Raw genomic sequence first — 23,172 nt, 5'->3', positions numbered from 1 at the left:
TGAATGATTAACCAGTGGAAGCATTGTAGAACAATTAAAATCACTGCTCTGAATTCAAATGTTTACCAAATGTTTTAGGGTCCATACACAGATTGGCTACATAGCTACACATCCATAGCATACACGTCTTTTTATCCTCCACTTCACAATAAGCAAGAATATAGTTAGCTACGTTACTTCAGCTGCATTGCACTGCAAATATCTTCAATTGTTAACGTTAACAATCGTACAATAAAGAACAATGACAAGTGAATGACGTAAACAGCGAGGCAAGCTAATAAATTTGTACATTTCATTTGCAGTAAATTCTTTAACTAGATTATTTACATCCACTGGGTTACACAAGATGACAGGCTGGTTTGCTGGTTTTCTCCGGAGTCCCTAAAACATGAAACAAAAAAAAAAGACAATTCATACAAAAGGGCAACTGCCCATTTATGAAGTTAAATGAATAGCCAGCTGGCTAATGTAAGCTAGTTGGCTAGCTTGTTAAATAGTGATTAAAAAAAAAAAAAAAGTACTTTATTAAAAAATATGCACATTTGTTTGTCTCTACATTAACGAGCATATTCCTCTTAACTGTTTGTTTTTGCATAATTCGTTATAAAGTTATAATTACTTACAATTGCTTCCATTCTAGTATTTTTATTGGTCCATGCTATCAAGGATCCTACCCCATTGAAGTTTACATTTAAAATGGTTAGGTAAGGGTTATGGTTAAGGTTAGGATAAGGTTAGGGGTAGGGGTTAAGGTCAGGGTTATGGTTTAGGGTAGGGGGAATTGGGATTGAGCCTAACTCTGTGTTGTTCAAAACAGAACTGAACTCTGCAAAAAATACTTCAAAACCAACTATTCTCTGCAGCACAACTTAGCCATGTCTGTGAGAAGGCATGTATTTATCGCTATTTGGAAACATTTATGAAATGTACCAAGGGAACATGAATCAATAGATGCACGTTGCTAACATAGGCTACAGACGTGTGTGTGCGACTATCGTGAATTATTAAAGAGAAGGAGAAAAAAGGTGTTAATTAATAATTGAACAGTCTATTAACAGTCAACATGTCTTGCATACCTAAAGAATACCTGATTACTTCCTGTCAAAGACATGCAGTCCTCCTCCAGACGGTGTTCACCGGCAAATCAACCACAACCCTCCTGTGTTTTAGAATCTGCTTTGATGTCACCACGTCGCTCGCTCTCATAAAAAAAAAACACTGCTTACATAGGCATCCATGTAATCAAGGACAGAATTGCCCAAGAGTGTGCATTTCTGTCCCATCTGGCCAAACAGATGTATGGAGCGATGCATTCTAGGTAAAAATATGCAAGCCTGGGAGTGTAAGAAAATAAATGTGCGCTTGATAAGAAAACACGAGAGATGGCCGAGAAATCATAAATTCATATCTTTGAGGTGAAATGGAGCTCTAATGTGAGTCTGGTTCCAATGGTATCGAACAGCGTACTGAATAGACTGTAGTGAAAGACTGAGGAGGTTACTATTGGCACATGCCACCGTGCAAAGGCCTGAACAGAATTTCAATAGGAATGCAGAGTTCAAATGCAATGAAATGTTACTGCATTCATCACTTCAAGTTATGAAAGGACTGCTGTTTCAAATCCTATCTTTGCATCAAAACCATATGAAATTCAGCTGAACATGAAATTAACGCTTTCATTTTAGTTTAATCTAATTTAAAGTCCTCCCTTTTTTTAAATGTAATTTCAAGTGGAGGAGGTTTGTGGACAAATCAATGCATGCAATTAGACACACAGTGCCTACCAATTAGACGTTGTGCTAATGTACCAGAATGGATTTTTCTAAAAGGATGAGAGAGAGCAATACTGTACAGCTAAACGTCTAGCCCGCCTGCCACAGTTGACAGACAGTAGGAGGAAGTCTAGAACACCACTGCACTTTTAGCCCAAAAATGCACCAATATCATTCCAGGAACTGCTTTGTTTCCAGCACCATAAGGAGGTGAATCTGCTACATATCCATGTCAACTTAGACTTGCTGCTTTAATTGAGCCAAATGACACACCAGGTATGATAATGATGGATTTAGGATGTTATTTTAATCATGCTTTCTCTCACACACAGACACATGCACAGATGAAAGCACGCACGGCAACACAGACAGAGAGACATGCACACACATGCTCTCTCTCTCTCTCCCTCCCTCTCTCCCTCCCTCCATCCCCCGTAGGTGTCTTTAGTCATATTGCTATTTTCTTTCATTCCATCACGAGTCTGGACCAATAGTTTGAATATGGTCTCAGTCTTTTCAGACAGCAAGGCCCACTCCACTCCAGACATGATTGACACTTCAGAGTTTCCTCATAACGGCCTTCACTAGTCTAGTCTGCACCTGGGAGACACAGAGACAGAACGACTTACTGTATTCACAGCAGAGAGAGAGAGAGAGAGAGAACTGAACACATTGGTAATGCTGCCACTGCCACCCACGTCTCAGACTGAAAAGCATTGATTTTGATTTTCATAACCTCAAGGTCAGTGTTGAGGAGAAACCTAAAGGATCTCATCTCCTCGGAGCTGCTCCCAGTCCGGCCTTTTTATTGAGAGGATAGAAACACTGCTTATGTTTGTTATTTAAATGAATACTGTGACGTTAGATTGTATGTGCACTCTAAACAGTTACAGTAGATATTGAAAAGGCTGAATTTCCAGATTCTTGTTTTCATATTGTACCCTGCAGTTCTCTGTCACGACTTCCACCGAAGTCGGCTCCTCTCGTTGTTCGACGTCACCGGCTTTCTAGCCATCGCCGCTCCATTTTTCATATATCCATTTGTTTTGTCTTGTTTCATACACACCTCATTTTCATTCCATAATCACACTACATGTATTTAGTCCTCCGTTCCCCTCCATGTTTTTGTGTGTAATTGTTTATTGTTAATGGTGTATGTTCACGCGGTATACCTTTGTTTATTGTTCCGTGTTTTTGGGCACTTAGATGTAATTTTGTGCCTATTTTTTGACCGGAATAAAAGTGTGCCTGTTTACTCTACTCTGCTCTCCTGCACCTGACTTCGCCTCCCTTACACAGCCATAAAATTCTCCTTATAGGCTTATGTTTGCTGTTCAGAAGATACTGCCCATAATTGCATAGCTCTATACATTCAATATATTGTATAAACATTGTTAGGGAAAGGATGTCTGTCTATATAATTCCATTCCTTGACCTCAGATGATCTTGAATGAATAGTTCCCTATCTGAGTTTTTAAACAAACCAGGCTCTACTGTCAATAAGCCAGATGTCTGCTATCCTTCCAATTATCACCTGCATGCTAATTGGCCATTTCCATGTGGTGTCCACACATGGACTGCTGTGCGCCTAGTGTCCACACATAGCCTGTCCTGCACGCCTGGTAATATTATAACATGTGACTTGAATATGCATGTATCTATGCTTCAGGGTGTGTCCTGTGGTCCTATCAATTATGCTTATGCAATGTACAAATAACAGAAAATCAGATCCAACTCAGAATAGCTGAGGTTCATATAAACTTGCAGACCCCATGCATTTACCACAAATGCCTCGTTTGAGAAAGTTTGCCGTACAATAGCGCCTGCAATAAGAGCCCTGTAGCTACAGAATATTCAGCGTGGGAGAGTGGGAAATGTGTGGACCCGGTGTCCAAGTAGGCTAAACATACAGTAGCTATGTGTGTGGAAAACATTTCATCACATGTAAGATATTTAACTTGTTTAGTATAGTTTGTAACTCCACTGAGTACTTGTTGCTGTATAACATTAGTCCGTTTGTTTGTGTTCTTGGTCTTGGCTAGGTTAATGTTCCGGTCAGTAGCTCGCTAGCACTCACTCATGTGGTTGCTAGTATCGACATGAAAAGGGGCATGAGGGAAGCCCAACAACATTGTGTTTTTCTAAGGAGTGAGAACACTCAGGAGCAGGCACTGTTGAAAAGTCATCTTTAGACATGTACTTTTCTTAAATGTAGTTTTGTAATCTACTAAAACAACAGACAACAAGAAAATTGTGCATTTGCTGTGAGCCAATGGGGTAACCTAGGTAACCACAAGACGCAAAGTTCTATTAAATACCGACTGGGACTATTGTACATGGTGCTCCGTTACTCTTTTTTGTATCTTCATTAGCACGGTATACATAATCTTAATTTTACCTTCAAGACGCCACCAATTGGAAAAACTGAAAAAGTCGAGTGTGCTGATTTACTGGTGCATTGAACCATGTCACGTGCCATAGTTTAAAAACTAAAGGGCATTTCAACATTAACAAAGTGACACTGAGACTCTGTTTAAAATGTACTGTAACAGTCAAAAGTTTGGACTCACCTACTCATTCAAGGGTTTTTCTTTAGTTTGACTATTTTCTACATTGTAGAATAATAGTGAAGACATCAAAACTGTGAAATAACACATAATGAATCATGTAGTAACCAAAAAAGTGTTAAACAAATCTAAATATATTTACATTTGAGATTCTTCAAAGTAGCCACCCTTTGCCGTGATGACAGCTTTGCACACTCTTGGCATTCTCTCAACCAGATTCATGAGGTAGTACCTGGAATGCATTTCAATTAACAGGTGTGCCTTGATAAATGTTAAGTTGTGGAATTTCTTTCCTTCTTCATGCATTTCAGCCAATCAATTGTGTTGTGGAAAGGTAGAAGATAGCCCTGTTTGGTAAAATACTAAGTCCATATTATGGCAAGAACAGTTTAAATCAGAAAAGAGAAACTACAGTCCGGCATTACTTTAAGACATGACGGTCAGTCCGTTCGGAAGAATTAAAGAACTTTGAACGTTGCTTCAAGTGCAGTCGCAAAAACCATCAAGCACTATGATGAAACTGGCTCTCATGAGGACCACCACGGGAAAGGAAGAGTTACCTCTGCTACAGAGGATAAGTTCATTAGAGTTACCAGCCTCAGAAATTGCAGCCCAAATAAATGCTTCACAGAGTTCAAGTAGCAACAGTTCAGAGGAGACCTCTTGAATCGGCCATTCATGGTCGAATTGTTGCAAAGAAACCACTACTAAAGGATGCCAATGAGAAGAATAGACTTGCTTGGGCCAAGAAACACGAGCATCCTTTGGTATGATGAGTCAAAACACAGTTCACTTTCATAGCAGCCACGTTTTATTCCTACACGCATCTGTACACTCTCTTCCTCTCACCTTGTCCCTTAGCTTGTGGACTTCAATGCACAACACATCAGCTGTATATGACCAGGCAAAAAAAACTTTCCAAGCCAAACCATATCATAAACGCTACACACAGCCTACATAATTGTCACTATATTAGCTAAAGTAACATCAACATAGCTAATAGAACTAACAAGTTAGTGAACCCTCTACAATCATGCAGTAACATTACAAAGTACAATCAGTAAGCAGTTTAGCACTTATAGCCAGCTAGCTAACACAGCAGCCATCTGTTTGAGCAGAGTTTTTGTGGGCTAAACTGAAACTGAAAAAAATAAAAGACAAAATATCTCTCGATTTCTCTCTTGCTTCTCCTTTATTTTGGAAGAATTAATTTGTTAAAAACTGTTTAACTATTGTCTTTCTCTCTCTTGATGTCAACTACTGACCACATGTTATACACTGCAGTGATAGCTAGCTGTAGCTTATGCTTTCACTACTAGATTCATTCTCTGATGCTTTAATTGGGTGGACAACATGTCAGTTCATGCTGCAAGAGCTCTGATTGGACTTACTGTGTAAGTCTATGGAAGGGGGTGAGAACCATGAGCCTCCTGGGTTTTGTATTGAAGTCAATGTACCCAGAGAAGGACGGAAGCTAGCTGTCCTCCGGCTTCACCATGGTGCTACCCTACAGAGTTTTGTTTAGTGTACTGTAGACATTCCTTGCAAAGTAGTTTGTTTTAATAAATTATTTGGTGACGTGATTATACTTTGTGTAGTTTTATCTAAAAAGGATAACTTTTTAAATGTTTTACAATTTTAATTTTTATAAAATTCACTGAGGAGGATGGTCCTCCCATTCCTGCTCCGAGGAGCCTCCACTGGTCTATACCATATTGCATGTCTATCGTTTAAAAACCTAAGCTCAGGGCAATTATTCAAACCATCTGTGGCTATTTCTGTTTCAACAACTCAGAGCACTAAGCACTTCTCTTTAAGCGCACCATCATGATCTGTTCGCTACAGTCCGTTTGGAGCACTTAAAACCTGATCAACCTTTTCTTTTACAGGATCTTTGATTAATAAGCAGTGTTGTCTTCACTTGACTTGGTGGTTAAGTGGTTAAGTGATATGGAGGCGGACGGGAAGCGTGGACGGCTTCACACAAGGCTTCTGCACATGTTGTATCAAAAGACTGAAACATGACTGTACATGTTGTTGTCGTCTGTTTTGTTATGTGTCTTGTATGCACCAATCTGTCATGACGTTCCCTTAAGAGGATATAAAAGTTATTGGAATTGAATTTCAATGACTGACATACACACAACATACAGTAGAACATAACATTCATCTGGAAACCTGGGAGAACATAGTTGCAATGCCTATATTACAACAATGTACAAGCATGTTGATTGAATATGAAAAAAGGACAAGATGTGAGATGTCTAATAGCGTCCGTGAATAATCATGCATATTTCCAATTGTAGTCTAGATACAAATTATACTGAGGAGGAATTGTGATGCAGTCAGCATCTCTCTCTCCCTGCCTCCATGGTGTCTGTCATATTTGCAGGTTGTACTTAGTAATTTAATCTAATTGCAGTCTAATGTAACTGACACGAGGAAGGAGGGGAAGCAGGTCTTCGGGGAAAGGGGATGTAATTATTGAATTGATTCATGGGGCCATGATTGACGGGCCAAGATCCTGTCACAGCAACTGGTCAGGAGAATGAGTGGGAGGGGGAGGGTGGGTGGGATAGGAGGGGCAGGGGATGATGATGGAGGAGGGCTTATAGAAAGCGCTTCCACAACCTCCAATACTCCTCATCCAAACTGCTGCAAGACAAATTCGATATATTTGCGCTTGATAATATCTCTGATTATTGTGCTTGTGTGTATGTGTTTCCCATGGTTTTAGACATGCTTTCTCCTCTGTTTCAGATCCTAGACAGAAAGAAAACATGGTTTGTGTGTGAGAACTGTGTTTGTCATTGAAACAGAGAGAACAATTGAAAACAATAATCAATGTTTTGTTTAAAAGGAGAAGCTGTTTTATGACAGACCACTGTTCGCTTATGTAACCCTGTTCTATGAAAGTAAAATATCAAAGTACTCTCCTATTGATCCCTGGAAATGATCGATAGTCAGCCATTGCATCCAAGTGTCTGTTACTCAGCATGCTAGTCTTCTGGAATGGGGGATCATGACACTGAGACTGATTGCTAGGACACTGGACCTGTGTGTGTGTGTGTGTGTGTGTGTGTGTGTGTGTGTGTGTGTGTGTGTGTGTGTGTGTGTGTGTGTGTGTGTGTGTGTGTGTGTGTGTGTGTGTGTGTGTGTGTGTGTGTGTGTGTGTGTGTGTGTGTGTGAATGCGTGCATTCATTCCTGTGTGTGTGTGGCTAGTGCTAAGGCAGGTGACAGGTCTGGTCATGCTGGCAGCAGTCAGGCTACTCCTAGGGGACTGTACAGACTGACAGCAGCTGCCCAAAAAGAAGCACCACATCCTGTTTTCCAGTACAAAGAGCCTGCTCACTCTTGCTACCTTTCTCTCTCTCTCTCTCTCTCTCTCTTTCTGTCTGTCTCATTCTCTCTCTGTCTGTCTCTCCCTCCCTGTTTTTATATTCTGAAACTCAGAAGTCAGAACCTTCACACCTGCCTCTCTTTCTCTCAAAACACACATGCCAAACAGAAAACACATACACAGTGACATCTAAATACAGGCATGTGCTGTACATGGTCATCACCACAACTCCAGCAGACTGTACATACACACAAACCAGATATACTCACACACTCAGTCCTCTTCTTCCTTCTTGCAGTCTGTCTCAGCATGATGTAATGAGTCCTTCACAAACAACTTATTGAGCTTGAAAAGAAGAAGAAAATAAAGATCAGCTTTGGGCGGGTAGGTTATCGATTTTTCCAAAGTGATTTGGTTTTCTCTAGCTGTACTCATGGTTGACCAACCATCAGCTCCCTTGCTTTTCTCTCCCATCTCCCTGCTTTAACATCTCTGAAATTTTCCAACATGTTTCAGGCCCAGTGAACACAATGCCTTCCCTCCTGGCAGTCCATCAGACTCACCAATCAGACTCCAGTGAGCCCGTGGTTTAGATCAGCAAACAGTGATAGAAAACTTTAATTAAAGGAGATAAGGTGCTCACATCTGAGCAAACGTGTTTTTTTTTATCCTCCAATAATTTGAGATTGGGAAATTACATGATATAACAAGGGTGATTTTATGCAAACACGTGTGTTATCTTAGTGTGTGTGTCTGTGAGAGAGAGAGTGAGCAGGAAGAAAGCAAGATAGACAACACTGCTACCCATGATAGGAACTGTACAAGGTGACTTCATCACAAACAAGAGAAGCAGCACATGCAGGCAAACCGAAGGTGAAGAAAAAAGTAGAGCTTGTCAGACCAAAAGCTGCTTTGTAGCTACTCCTCTGTCTCTAGAGAGACAGGCGATGATGATGTGTTGTCATTTTGTTAAGGTTAAAGGGAATTCATGTCATCCATCATATTGGGGGATGTGGTGAGGTTCTGATTGGCCCTGGCATCTGACCAGCCAGGCTACCTGTGTATGTGTGTGTGCGGGGGGGCGGCTACCTGCAACTGTGAGGGGAGGGGAGGCCAGATAGACACACTGGTTACGTCCCCCTGCTCAGACGTTGCATGTTTCAACCAATGGTTGCATGCCACGTCATCAACTGTACCGTCGGGTACCAGATTGCTATAACATATGATGTGGTTAGCTGATATGTAAAATAAATTCACATTTTTCATTGCATTGTCGTAAGTATTAATTTGAAAGGAATCCTGGAAAACCCAACAACCTGGCAGCTCTCTCCTCTTCATCTTAGTGAAATGGAATACAGCTCCTGCTAATTCTCCAACTAGCGCTAGCCAAGGATATCTGGAAGGACCTGGGAAAGTCACAGAGGATTCACTGGAAGAGGAGAACAGTGCCATAAACATGTGTTCTACCTGCCATCATTTTCGGGGTGGAGAGCTTAGAACTATTTGTGGACATGCTTTAGCCTATAATTGGCCTTCCCCACAGCAAAGCATGTCCTGATGGAGCACATGTGGGTCTATGATGCCCACTGTATCGTAATTTCACAAAATGTGTATTGTTTTTATTTTATAAGGCACCATAATGCCTTGTTCAAAATATCTGGGAACTCGGAACTCGAACTTGCACAGTGCATTTAAGAAAATTGGGAACATGGGGAAAAAACATGCTCAAACTGGGAAAAATCATTTTGAAAGGTCCGCCAACTTGGAATTCCAACTTGGGAGCATGGGCCTCTTTGGGAGCATGGGTCTCTCCGACTTTCCGAATTCAAGACCACTGATGTCATTATTTGACCTCTTATTTTTCCAAGTTCGCAGTTTTCTTGAAAGCACCATAAGATATAAGATGATGAGGAGTGAGGGAAATGGGGATGATAGTTTTCTTTAATGCTGCATTTGATATGGATGGTTGTGGTTGTGCACATTCAGTAGTTACATATTTTTCATGATCAAACAGCTTTGTCACTATTCTTCAAGATGGTATTTGATGTCCTGCTACTCATGTCATCCACTGATCAATCGGTGAATGATGCCGCGTTCAAATCAACTGGGACATCGGAAAAATACGAGCGCCCAATCATGACGTCAGTGATCCTCAGGTCGGAAAGTTGGAGCTCTACAAAGATGCCCGAGTTGAAATCCTGATTTGGATGACCGTTTCCCATTCGGAGCTTGTTTTTTTCCGAGTTCCCAGTTGTTTTGAACGCATTGAAGTCAGAGTTTCCGAGTTCTGAGTTCACAGATGGTTTGAACGCGGCATCAAACAACGCATTGCGACCACTGTCATTTGATGGTTCGCTTTTTACTTCTGGGACATGTAGTTCTTTAAAAACAAATAGCTAGCAAATCTACGAATTCGACTGCTTCTAAAACGACAAAGACCAAGGTGCAACCCGTTTCCTCTTTCCGGAAGTATAATGCACTGACGTTCCAACGTGATAACAAGAATCTGAGGGCAAGCGAAATGTCCCACTTCACAAAGAAAAGGAAATTAGACAAAAATGTGCAGGATAACCTGTACTTTGACAGCTATTCTGATGTCACCATTCACGAGGAAATGATTGCAGACACTGTCCGGACGAACACGTACAGGACAGGGATACTGAGGAACAGCAGTTTGATCCAAGGGAAAGTAGTGTTGGATGTCGGGGCAGGAACCGGCGTTCTAAGCATATTTTGCGCCCAAGCCGGGGCCAGGAAAGTTTACGCGGTGGAGGCTAGTTCAATCGCTGATCAAGCTGTTAAAATCGTTAAACACAACAAGATGGAAGACATAATCGATGTGATTAAAGGGACTCTGGAGACAATCGATTTGCCGGAGCAGGTGGACGTGATAGTAAGCGAGTGGATGGGGTACGCGCTGCTTCACGAATCTATGCTGAATTCTGTCCTCTTCGCCCGCGACAAATGGCTTAAAGCCGGCGGCCTTATTTTGCCTTCCAAGGCCGAACTGTACATTGCACCCATCAATGACTTCGTGGTGGAGGACCGGCTAAGTTTCTGGTCAACTGTGAAGGACCAGTACGACGTGGACATGTCGTGCATGTCTGACTTCGCCAGGAAATGCATCATGAGCAATGACATCACCGTGAACTTGGTGACGGTAGAGGACGTGCTCTCCCACCCCTCCAAATTCGCGGAGTTGGATCTGTACTCGGTTACCACGGAGCAGCTGAAATCCGTGAAGGGGGCATTCAAGTGCGAGTGTTTCGGTTCGTCTGCCGTGAACGCGCTCTGCGTGTGGTTCACGGTGACCTTTCCCGGTGGCGAGGAGAAGCCCCTGGTTCTCTCCACATCTCCGTTCAAACCGGAGACGCACTGGAAGCAGGCAGTGTTGTATCTGGATGAACCAGTCGATGTGAGGCAGGACACCACAGTGGTGGGCGAGGTCAACATGTCTCCCTCAGAGGACAGTTCCAGACATATATGCATCCATGTGGACTACACTATAGGAGAACTCAAAAAACAGTCCAAGACCTTTTCCATCCCTGATGGTTATTCAGGAGAGGCTCAACAATAATGTTTAGACCTAATCTTTGACAGTTTAAGCAGTGTCAACCTTACATTAACCTGGCTTAGCAGCAGAGTGACACTTGGCAATTAATTGTTGGCCAAGGCCTAAGTTGTAATGATGGAAAGAATCCCACTATTGTTGTGTAGTTTATGCTACAGAGTTTCCTGATGTCTTTGAACTTGTGAAGGAGAGCCAAAGTGTTGTGATAATTGATCTGAATTAAATACTTAAGTGGATGGAATGAAATAAATACATTTAACAAATAAGCTCTCAATTGAAATGGTATGCTCACTCACTTTTTCTCATTTAGATGGGGAAAAAACATTGTTTTGCTTACACTATGAGTGGGTCTTACAGTAGAAGCAAGGTAACAAGGTCAGGGCAATATACAGTGTGGAGAACAAGTATTTGATACACTGCAGATTTAGCTGGTTTTCCTACTTCTAAAGCATGTAGAGGTCTGTAATTTTTATCATAGGTACACTTCAACTGTGAGAGATGGAATCTAAAACAAAAATCCAGAAAAGCACAGTGTATGATTTTTAAGTAATTAATTTGCATTTTATTGCATGCCATAAGTATTTGATACATCAGAAAAGCAGAACTTAATATTTGGTACAGAAACCTTTGTTTGCAATTACAGAGATCATACGTTTCCTGTAGTTATTGACCAGGTTTGCACACAATGCAGCAGGGATTTTGGCCCACTCCTCCATACAGACCTTCTCCAGACCCTTCAGGTTTCGGGGCTGTCGCTGTGCAATACGGACTTTCAGCTCCCTCCAAAGATTTTCTATTGGGTTCAGGTCTGGAGACTGGCTAGGCCACTCCAGGACCTTAAGATGCTTCTTAAGGAGCCACTCCTTAGTTGCCCTGGCTGTGTGTTTTGGGTCATTGTCATGCTGGAAGACCCAGCCACGACCCATCTTCAATACTCTTACTGAGGGAAGGAGGTTGTTGGCCAAGATCTTGTGATACATGGCCCCATCCATCCTCCCCTCAATACGGTGCAGTCATCCTGTCCCCTTTGCAGAAAAGCATCCCCAAAGAATGATGTTTCCACCTTCATGCTTCACGGTTGGGATGGTGTTCTTGGGGTTGTACTCATCCTTCTTCTTCCTCCAAACACAGCGAGTGGAGTTTAGACCAAAAAGCTCATCAGACCACATGACCTTCTCCCATTCCTCCTCTGGATCATCCAGATGGTCATTGGCAAACTTCAGACAGGCCTGGACATGCGCTGGCTTGAGCAGGGGGACCTGTGCTGCAGGATTTTAATCCATGACGGCGTAGTGTGAAACTAATGGTTTTCTTTGAGACTGTGGTCCCAGCTCTCTTCAGGTCATTGACCAGGTCCTTCTGTGTAGTTCTGGGCTGATCCCTCACCTTCCTCATGATCATTGATGCCCCATGAGGTGAGATCTTGCATGGAGCCCCAGACCGAGGGTGATTGACCACCATCTTGAACTTCTTCCATTTTCTAATAATTGCGTCAACAGTTGTTGCCTTCTCACCAAGCTGCTTGCCTATTGTTCTGTAGCCCATCCCAGCCTTGTGCAGGTCTACAATTTTATCCCTGATGTCCTTACACAGCTCTCTGGTCTTGGCAATTGTGGAGATTTCGGAGTCTGTTTGATTGAGTGTGTGGGCAGGTGTCTTTTATACAGGTAACGAGTTCAAACAGGTGCAGTTAATACAGGTAATGAGTGGAGAACAGGAGCGATTCTTAAAGAAAAACTAACAGGTCTGTGAGAGCCGGAATTCTTACTGGTTGGTAGGTAATCAAATACTTATGTCATGCAATAAAATGCAGATTAATTACTTAAAAATCATACAATGTGATTTTCTGGATTTTTGTTTTAGATTCCGTCTCTCACAGTTGAAGTGTACCTATGATAACAATTACAGACCTCTACATGCTTTGTAAGTAGGAAAACCTGCAAAATCGGCAGTGTATCAAATAATTGTTCTCCCCACTGTATATTTTTATAAATTAAGGGCTATTTCCAGGCCTTTGTGTCTGTTAGTGACATCAGCAGTTGGCATAATAGGCCTGTCAAAAATCATCATCTGTGGATCCACCATTGGCTCACTGACAAAGATGATCAATATTGATTTCTTGTCTGTTCACTCCATGTACTGTATAGATATGCTAGATACCAGACCGATTAACTGTTTGTGTTTAGAAAATATATATCTACAGGTCACTGGCCCTAGTCTATTTTATTGTGTACACATTTCCATAGGCTTGAACCCATTGAACTGAATCTGATGTCATATTTTACCTGATTGTTATTGAAATGGTTGTCCATAACGAGTTTAATAGATTCACCCACTCATTCACTGAAGGCTACTTTGAAAAACTCTCTAGGCCTCCCTGATGTATATTACCCTAACAAGACTGCTATGCAGCTCAGGTGAGGACAAATGTCTAGCATTCTCTGGCATTTACGTTTTCATTCCAGTCGGACTCTAACCATTAGCTTACAGTAAGGTGATCATGTCTGATAGAATAATGTACATGTTAAAAGTATGGCAAACCTGCTTTTCTCTTTATGATACTATGCGGTGTGAGACAGGAGGTGCATGGAACGGGTAACATTTTAATAAGAAAAATAGGATATACAGGTAGGCTGTTATTTGGTAGTCTTTATTGACTCTCATAGTTACATGTGACTTCACAGCAACATTTTTTCTCAAATTCACTTAGTTGCCACAGGTGTCTTCTAACCTGCCAGTGCCTAGTAGACAGACTAAAGGCAGGAACACAGATATTGGAAATGTTAAGTGCAGTATTAGCTTCCAGATGCTCCTGAACTCCGTATCAACCTGCAGCATGCACAGTCACTCTTCTCTGCTCAACGCGCTACTCATTCTAACCCATCCTGGCCTTGAATCATTTGAAAACAAATAGAAAGGGCGTAGAAACATTAAATTGGTTTATTTGTCTTGTAAGGAGGATCAATAGAAAATGTGCTTAATCTAACTCATGGTTGGAGTCATTGTTATAGTGGGGATGTGTGAGAGGAGAATCCACTATGTTAGAGCTTATGGGTATGCAACAACTAGTCTTTCCAAAGGTCCTTGGTCCTCTGTCTCTGTTACTATGTCTTCTGCAGTCTGAGAAACACAAAGGCTCGTCTGACAGCAGCTGATGAGGATAACCACTGTTATGAGAGAACAATGTGAGTCAGTAGAAGTACCATGAAATGAACATTTGACATTATGTTACATTCCCCATTATAACTCCACAGACTGAGGAGGAAGGAGGGTGCTAGGAAAGTGTGAAACAGCTGCGAAAGAGAGATAGATTAAGATTGAAAAAGCCTCTCCATGGACCGAGGTATGTGTTATTAAAAAGCTAAATGCATTCTATATGTGAGAAGATTATCTATATTGTATGCATTGTTTTAGAGTTAATGAATTTCATCGTAGGCCTATGTGTCTATGAGGGATCTTTTTAGCCCGATACAACATCCCTGACTGGATTCACATTAGAACGAACTGGTCTACGTCCAAAGTGGTTAGAGCGTTGGGCCAGTAACCGCAAGGTTGCTGGATCAAATCCCCGAGCTAACAAGGTACAAATCTGTCGTTCTGCCTTGCCCCGGAGCAAGGCAGTTAACCCACTGTTCCCCGGGCGCCGAAGACATGGTTGTCGATTAAGGCAGACCCCCACACCTCTCTGATTCAGAGGGGTTGGGTGAAATGCGGAAGACACATTTCAGTTGAATACATTGCTGGACAACTGACTAGGTACCCCCCTTTCCCAAATGGCTCCCTATACAATGCAGTTCTTTTGGTCAGAGCCCTATGGGCCCTGGCCAAAAGTAGGGCACTATATAGGGAACAGGATGCCATTTGGAATGGACCCCTGATCACCATCTCCTATTTGTGCCTGGTATGCTAATGGCCTACAATATAGAAACCAATAGGAATCATTGTCCACCAGCCAGTTATCGTAACCAATATTTTGACAAATTGGAAACATGTTATTTACAAAAACGTAATTTAGAAGAGCAATTCCCTGAGCTGTGCGTTAGTCTCCCTACAGCCCTGGAGAAATCATCTGTCATCATTATCATTAGCAGCCCTGGATGTAAGCCTTTTTATAGACAGGGATATTACAAACTACCTTGCACCACTAATCTCTATCATGCATTTAGCCTACACCTTTTTTCTCTCACACCGACACTACTGCCCTTCTTTTATTGTCTATTCTTTTAAATAGTGTAATAAGGTAGGTTTCAATCACTCCATCACTCCATCACTCTTCCTTTTTCTACAGGATTATCTCTATTATACAGTTACTGAACACCTTTTTCTACAGGATTATCTCTATTATACAGTTACTGAACACCTTTTTCTACAGGATTATCTCTATTATACAGTTACTGAACACCTTTTTCTACAGGATTATCTCTATTATACAGTTACTGAACACCTTTTTCTACAGGATTATCTCTATTATACAGTTACTGAACACCTTTTTCTACTGGATTATCTCTATTATACAGTTACTGAATACCTTTCTCTCACACCTATACTGTTCCATTGTATTATTTCTGCTTTACGATAAGGCTACGTTTCAATAATTATTTTGTACACAAACATTGATGCACACAGTAAAGCTGTTCAAATACTATGGTGTGTTCCCATTTATCTGTTTATCCCCAGCCCATGAATGTGACTGACTTCACATTCAAATCCTCAGCTGGAATTGTGTGTGTGTGTGTGTGTGTGTGTGTGTGTGTGTGTGTGTGTGTGTGTGTGTGTGTGTGTCAAAAATGCATCCAACTGAATGCAGTGAGGCATGACTGCATGAACGGACACAACACATCACAACAGGGACAGAGTTGTTTGGTGCTGTTAAGTAAATCCCGAACAGGATGGCCAAATCACAATCAGCCTACGGCAGGAGGCGAGGCAGACGGGTTTCGCCTGTGTGTGAAGTACAAATCCACCATACTGTGTGGTGCCTGTGTGGTTCTAATCCCTTTTCAATCATGAACTTTATGGATTACGCTCCTATGTAATTCTTCTCAGGTATAGTTTTTCTTTTTTTCTTTTTTTTGACTTATTTTGATATTTCAATTTGGGGAGTTAAGTTGTGGGCTTAAAGCACCATGCAGGATAAGTAGAGGACTGTAGAACACATATTGATGAAAGGTCTTTAGCCAGGTCATGGGCGTAATGTTATCTTATAAGAATACATATAATAAGTAGTAATAGAACTATTGCTGGGCTTACAGTTGACATATTATGGTATCCTGACCATCCCACTGCTGACACCTATGTAGCAAATCCAGGGTTTTTGTTTGACTGGGACTCAAACCGAGGCCTATTTTGTTCCAGTGCTTGTAACTCTTCCTGATGATCAGTCTTTTTTGTTTTGTTTTTCAAGAAAAATGTGTGTTGTGAAATCTGTTGTGAATGTATTGTAATGTTTTGAAAATGGTATAACTGCCTTAATTTTGCTGGACCCCAGGAAGAGTAGCTGCTGCCTTGGCAGCAGTTAATGGGGGTTCATAATTAATACAAATACACACACTGCCTTCCACTTGCTTGCCAACCAGATGAAGGCAACAGTACACTCCATTGAACCAAGGTGAAATCCAATACAGTGATGGGCAAAAATGTCTGTAGACATCCATTTTCTAATCATCATCCAACATATGACAGCACAGCATCCACAGAAAGGCACACATACACACACACACTGACAGAGGTGGATGACAAAGAATGGAGCGTGAGGCACGTGATTGCCGGTCTGTGTCAATTGCAGTGCCAACTATCGAACCTCGACATAGATTTTAAAACACTGTGCTGAATGGGGGGAGGGGGATAGTCAACATAGATGGTGCAGAAGCTTTTCAATCAAAGAAGGAAAGGGGCCAGTGGATCACAATTTGTTTTTACAATCCATCCGACCACAATACATTTGATGTCTAGTTCAAGTACCATTTTTATCCCTCTGTCAGTGAGATGATTTACAGGTAATTGTTTAATAGCTGTTAGATATTACAACCTATGTAGAAGGAGAGGTTATTGTAAGACCACAAGTCCTCTGACCAAGGAAGACTATAACTAAAGTAAGGGCCTTCAATGCTTCCTGTTCAGGTCACCTAGTTAGTGTATACTGACCCTGAGGCATTTAAAAAAAATAGACTAACATTTGTCTTTCTTCTCTTCTTCAGAGTTGTGGTGATGCAGTGAGAACAATTGTACTTTTTGAAAGTTATTCAGTCTACAACATCTGTATTTTTATCCATTCTGTCCTCGGTGTAGCTAAGTGGACACACAAACTAGGCATTACAGGAAAAGAGAGTTGCATGAAATGGGCTGTTTTATTCCAATGCTGGTTATTGTGTGGTTTGTGATGGTATGTTCGTGTCAGATTATTTGCCCTTGGGCGAGTCGCGTGAGGATCTGTCCACGTGCTGAAAGGTATATTAAGATTCAAAATACCTCTCCATGCATTGAGGTGTGAGTTATTAAAAAGCTAAATGCATTCTATTTGTGAGAAGATGATCCCTATAGTATTCAACTGTGCTTTGTCACGTAAGGAGCTGTCCACCACCTTAAATGAGCGGTGCTGCCAGTTAAGGTGTGACGAGCTGTCCAGCTCCAGAAAAGAGCAGTGCTGCCCAGTTAACACACGAGGAGCTGTCTATGGTGCTGAAGCCAGTGCCCAGTTGACGCATCTACATAGAGCTATATACTTTCTCTGATCTTTTTCTTTTGAAGTGCACGTGTAATGTATTTTGAGCAGAGTAAATTACACTAACACAATTTGATAATAATTGTTCTCCATGTTAGGATTGGGATGATGCTTAATTTAAATACATTTTATGTTATGTCAAAGCAAAAATAGCCCATGTGACTGGCTGGCTTCCATCTTTGTTTGCTAAAAAGGACTGACAAACCCTCAGATGCAATGTTGTTATACTTTCCACAACGTCATGTGATTGTCACGTGTTAGATATTTTCTACTATCAATCTGTTTTCTGTAGCCTTATCTTTTCACTTGAAATGATTTACTAAACTTAGTTGTGACATTGCATGACTTATTATATGACTATTAAAGGCAAACTAAAGTATACCCATAACAAATAGTTTTATAGCAATTAAACACGATGTTTCCACTACTGAAAGATGCTTGAAATGCGTGTGTCTCGGTAGACAAGATCATTTACTACATGTCAGTATGCTGCAGCACTACTCATGAGTGTCGGTATTATAACCGCTCCTTCTACAAGTCTAATGAAAGACGTGCTCAATAGTCATAGCCACTGTATTTTTGTCATCAACAACTTTTCAGACAAGGATCAAGTAGAACTTAAAGTACTATTTCCCTTTACCCCTGTGTGACGTTGCATGTGTTTGCCTTGTTGTTCCACTAACTGAAGTGCCATTGTCACTGAAGTGACATCCGTGCCTCTGCTCACCCCATTCCGGTGAAGCCACGGAGAGAACTAGTCGTTTCACAGCAAGTCTCTGCTCTCCGCGTGAACGACGATGACCAGGTTTAAAAAAAGAAATATATCGCTGTGTTACATGATCTTCGCTATTCTTCGCAAGGATACGAAATGAGCCTTTGAGAGAAAAGGTAAGGTCTACTTGTTTGGGTTTCTGCATGTTGGAGGGATGGGCACAAACTTGTTGATGGTCGCGGCTATATGAGACGCCTTATGATTTGATAGAGTGGTTTCTGACAGCTGACAGGAAAAGTGTATAACTATGATAAAAATAGAGTACAGTCGATTCATTAAATAATGCTTTAAAATAAATCTATAAGAACAGTGGGTATAGTTGTATGCCTTTGTAATCTTCTTAATTGTTGTCCTAGACCTTTGATTTATTTGTGCGTTTGCTGCGTGGTGTAAAGCTTGCCAAGGTGTTGTTGCGGACTTGCTGTTCGGGAATATCTGTGTGATAATTGAGGCCATATGCCTCACTATAGGGCTCACTATCTAACAGAGGTCTGATAGGTGTATGTATTGCACTGCTCATAGAGCGAGCTGTGTGTGAGGAGCTGATTTCGACATATAGGATTCTTCCATCACCTCATAAATTGTACAATGCTGATAATAACGCTACTGATTCATTTCAACATATCGACATCAACAGGGGTGCAGCGAGACACTGTAAGGGAATAATTACTTTTAATTCCAATTTTCAATTTTAAATCCTAACAAAAGCATTAGGTTATTAAGATATGGCCCCGTGCTACTTCTTTCCAACTTTCAACACCGATTTTAATTGCAACGTTTGACATTTTCAATAGAAATATGTGAGTAAGTAAGGGAGTTTATTGTCCAGCACAATAATTGCAAAACTAGGCCTATTGACATTCTACAGAAATCTCAAGTCACAGGCCACAGGTCAGCATCTGTCCCACAAGGATGTTTTTTCAAACTTGTGAATCATACAGGCCTAACAGACTATTTGTACTCCTACATGAGACCTCTATACAGGTCAACCATAGGGACTGTTCTCCTTTGCTACTCAATGGAGAAGAATTGAAATAGATGTGTATTCCAAACCGGTCCTAGACGTCAAAACAGGAGTAGCAGGGTCATTGATATAATTTCAGTGCTTTCTCTTTCTCCCTCCATCTCTGGTCTTGATTGTTTCTTTCTGTCCACCGGATCATCGCCACCGCTGGAGGATTTACTGTCAGAATGGATCGAATTTTAATATAATCTGGGCCCTCCCCAAGGCTAATATCCTGACGGTGTGAGAGATTGCTGCGGACTCAATCCCCTGTAGAAATCACTTGTTTCGACTCTTGCCAGTGTCCGGTAAATTGCAGTGAAAATGCAGCTAACAGATGGAGTCTTACACAAAGTGTAATGACGTTGCTAAACTTCCAGCAACTCACACTGACTCATCAAGGTTTTTGGTGGGTGGCCGTGGTATGTGTGTGCTGTATTTGAGCACGTCATGTATGGGGTGGAGTGCATGCTTTGCGCTTCATCCCATGCCTATATTTGACAGACCTCTATACTCATATTTTCAAACCCCTCATTAATTTAACCCGGGACAGATTTGGGTGGCTCAGGAGCCCCATATTTAGGCATGGAAAGCCTAAATGTTTGATTTTCATTTCCATATGTGTGCCTCTCCAAGTCAATTACCAACATCATCACAACGTTTCGTCCAGTGCGCAATCTGACAAAACTCTAGCCTATGTTTACATAGCATTGAAACAGTTAGTCTATATCATTGAACTAAACCACCAAAACAACTACATTTAAAATAGTTTAATGACTGAGGTTATTAAAATTATTTGCTACCTTTAGGACCCTGCGGAACACATGTAGGCATATTGGTAGAGGTACGGGATGCAATCACTACTTTAGCTCGCATTTGGAAGAGATTGCTTATCTCTCATATCTCTCTCTCTCTCTCTGCTCCGTCCGTTAGAGTGGGAACCACTGTTCTCAGTGATCTGTCATTTGTCCTCTAAGTTTAGATACATCCGCCCCATTGAGTCTCAGACTGGTCCTGAAAGAGGACTGCGCTGGGGGGAAAATATTGAGGCTGAGTGAGCGGTTTAATCTAACGGACTCTCTAAGTGCGCTATCTCTTACCCGCCATCTCCACTGAGCAGTTTCCTGCCTAGCAGTGCAGTGTAGGGGAATGCGCGAGGGATGCGTGACGCCGGAACAGTGGAGGATATTCTCGGCAGCGCTGCTAATTGCTGTGATTCATGTTCCCTTTGAGTGCCTGTAACGAGTAGGCTATAGCGAGAGATTAAGAGAGAGAGAGAGATAAGTGTATATCCGCTCACAGGAGTCAAATGTCTTGGCTGTGGATCTAAGAAATGATACAGATTAAACGGACATTTTATAAAAGACAAAGGAGCCTTTGCGTTTCAAAGTTTTTTCATAGTGTTCTTTTTATTTTTCTGATGCGGAAACTGTTCCATTGCTTCCAACAATGCAATAATGGAATTGCACGTGGCAGAATGATGACCAGCGGCGCGCGGGACATAGGCTGCTGTCAAAATACTCACCTATTTGTGTTATTGTGCTGCTCTAAGAGCTCCAGACAGTGATCAGTCATTTGTTTTAAAGTGGGAGAAAATCTCCTCTGATCCCGTCTCTTCACTAAAGAGATGTTGCACTTGCACAGCGATTCCAGGAAGATTGACGTGCGCGCGGGGGGACCATTCAATCGCTGCCTCCACTCCAGACTCAGCTTGTTTTAAATCTTGGGTCATCAACTTTTAGCATCCCGTTTCTACCGAACTCATCACATTAAGATTTACACGCGCATCTTAAAGGGGTTCCTGTGGTCAGTGCTGAACTTGTTGAACACTGGACTGTGCACGGTGAATTGAGGCAAACCTACAAATGTAAGTACGCATAGGCTATTATTGAACTAAGTCTATTTTGTAGGCATGTTGTACAATTAAAGTAACTCGTTTAATTGTGGCCACCTTCGTTAAAACATTGTATGCTGTATGAAGGTAGTCTTAATAGCTGACTCATCTTTCAATACTTCCTGAATTGTAGCCTAACTTTAGTTGGAAACCCACCTATAGTTGGCTCTTATCGAAGTGTTGATTATGTCATATCTTTGAACATTTGGTATAATTTGCCATAATGCAGTCTGAATGAAGTTGAACGCGTCCATGCTCATTACTCATTTAATACCTAAAATAATGTAATGAAAACATTAATTACTTGACTCCGGTGCCCTTTTGGCAAAGCTAAGCCTACTTGTGATTTGTGGAAGCGCCCCCTTGTGGAATTGATCAATTCCGTATTAGTGTTACCAGTCAATATCATGAAATGCCGCTAAAAAGATACGGTCTATTCTGTATTTTTGGGGGGGTTGTTTTAAAGGAAATATACTTCATGGTTATGCCCTGTTCAGCCCTGTCCTATCAATACACCTGCTGAAGCCCCAAGTTTTTTAGTAGGCTAAAGAATGTGAGGGTACCAAAATAGAAGTGTTTTTTTATACACGACAATCTATCCTGCATCCTTTGGAAAGGCTTGGTAGTTTCTTATATTCAGGGTAGTCTATTGATACGCCTAACGATATGTTTGAGTAGTTGTTTTATTCAGAGCAGCTTTCTGTCCGTGCATCACCCGTGCATTTCGAATCCAGGCTTATCCTCTGCATATTACTTGACTTTGTTTAGATTTGGTAAATAATAATGGTCAGTAAGAAGCTGCAGACTGAGAGCCAGTATAATGTATGTTATACAGTTGGGTTTGGTTAACATTATCACATATCATATATATTATGGCATACTATTGAAATACATTATGGTGCTATACAGTATTTATATTTCTAATACAGGGCCTACTAACTTATTTTTACATTTTAGTTTGTTTGTAATAATAGTAATATCATTGTCAAACCATTCATGTATGCCAATTTAATTTCACAGAATTTTTAAAAACAAGTGCGGTAATGTCCTGGATTGACTTGTAAAGGTTAATATTAGATATGATACTAAATGATATTCTGTTCACCCATAAATTATGATGTTGATCAAATTTGGAACGAAGAGCAATAGTCATTATAATGATTTCCAGTCCATCCATGTTGACATGTTGCCAATAGTAAAACTTGCACTTGTTACGATATTTACCTTATAATTTAGACATGACTACTTTATTTTATACATTGCCTTCAAAGGACCTTGGATTTTGATAAAGCTCAATGTAACAGTATCAGCTGCTATACATGTTCATTACTATTAATGCACATGTTCTCTATTTCCAGTGGGTTACCTTGCTGGGCTTATTCTAAGGGCTAGAGGTGGACATGTAGAGTAGCCATGCAGGCATGCCACTGTGAAAGCTGAATAATATGGTAGCAGCCTTTTAGGAAAAGTGTTTTTAATAATGCATTAGGTGTTCCTATGTCGCAATGAAGTGTGTGCTTGGTGGCGAAGG

The 23,172-nt window shown here is 41.2% G+C and overlaps 2 protein-coding genes across 7 annotated transcripts in view; both read left to right on the top strand.

Annotated features, from left to right (window-relative positions):
* The first annotated feature begins 10,144 nt into the window (after positions 1 to 10,144).
* Positions 10,145 to 11,517, top strand: prmt6 (protein arginine methyltransferase 6). Its single transcript, XM_024376538.2, has one exon. The coding sequence runs from the start codon at positions 10,202 to 10,204 to the stop codon at positions 11,255 to 11,257; it is 1,056 nt and encodes a 351-aa protein (XP_024232306.1). The 5' UTR covers positions 10,145 to 10,201; the 3' UTR covers positions 11,258 to 11,517.
* A 6,918-nt stretch (positions 11,518 to 18,435) lies between these two features.
* Positions 18,436 to 23,172, top strand: part of LOC112215525 (netrin-G1-like) — a 211,489-nt gene continuing 206,752 nt past the window's right edge. For 5 of the 6 annotated variants that reach the window (XM_042298993.1, XM_042298992.1, XM_042298990.1 and 2 more), the window contains exon 1: positions 20,625 to 21,614. The gene's annotated coding sequence lies outside the window, so the exon portion shown is untranslated. Of the gene's footprint in view, positions 18,861 to 20,624; positions 21,615 to 23,172 lie in introns of those variants that run through there. The other variant, XM_042298989.1, reaches the window with a different exon arrangement.

Source organism: Oncorhynchus tshawytscha, linkage group LG16 (genome assembly GCF_018296145.1).
Source record: "Oncorhynchus tshawytscha isolate Ot180627B linkage group LG16, Otsh_v2.0, whole genome shotgun sequence".
In the NCBI taxonomy this organism is placed as follows: Eukaryota; Metazoa; Chordata; class Actinopteri; order Salmoniformes; family Salmonidae; genus Oncorhynchus; species Oncorhynchus tshawytscha.
This window is presented reverse-complemented; position numbering and strand designations above follow the sequence as displayed.

Bases quoted from the DNA above. Each gene is read 5' to 3' on its own strand.
- prmt6 (XM_024376538.2), top strand. From the start codon at position 10,202: ATGTCCCACTTCACAAAGAAAAGGAAATTAGACAAAAATGTGCAGGAT.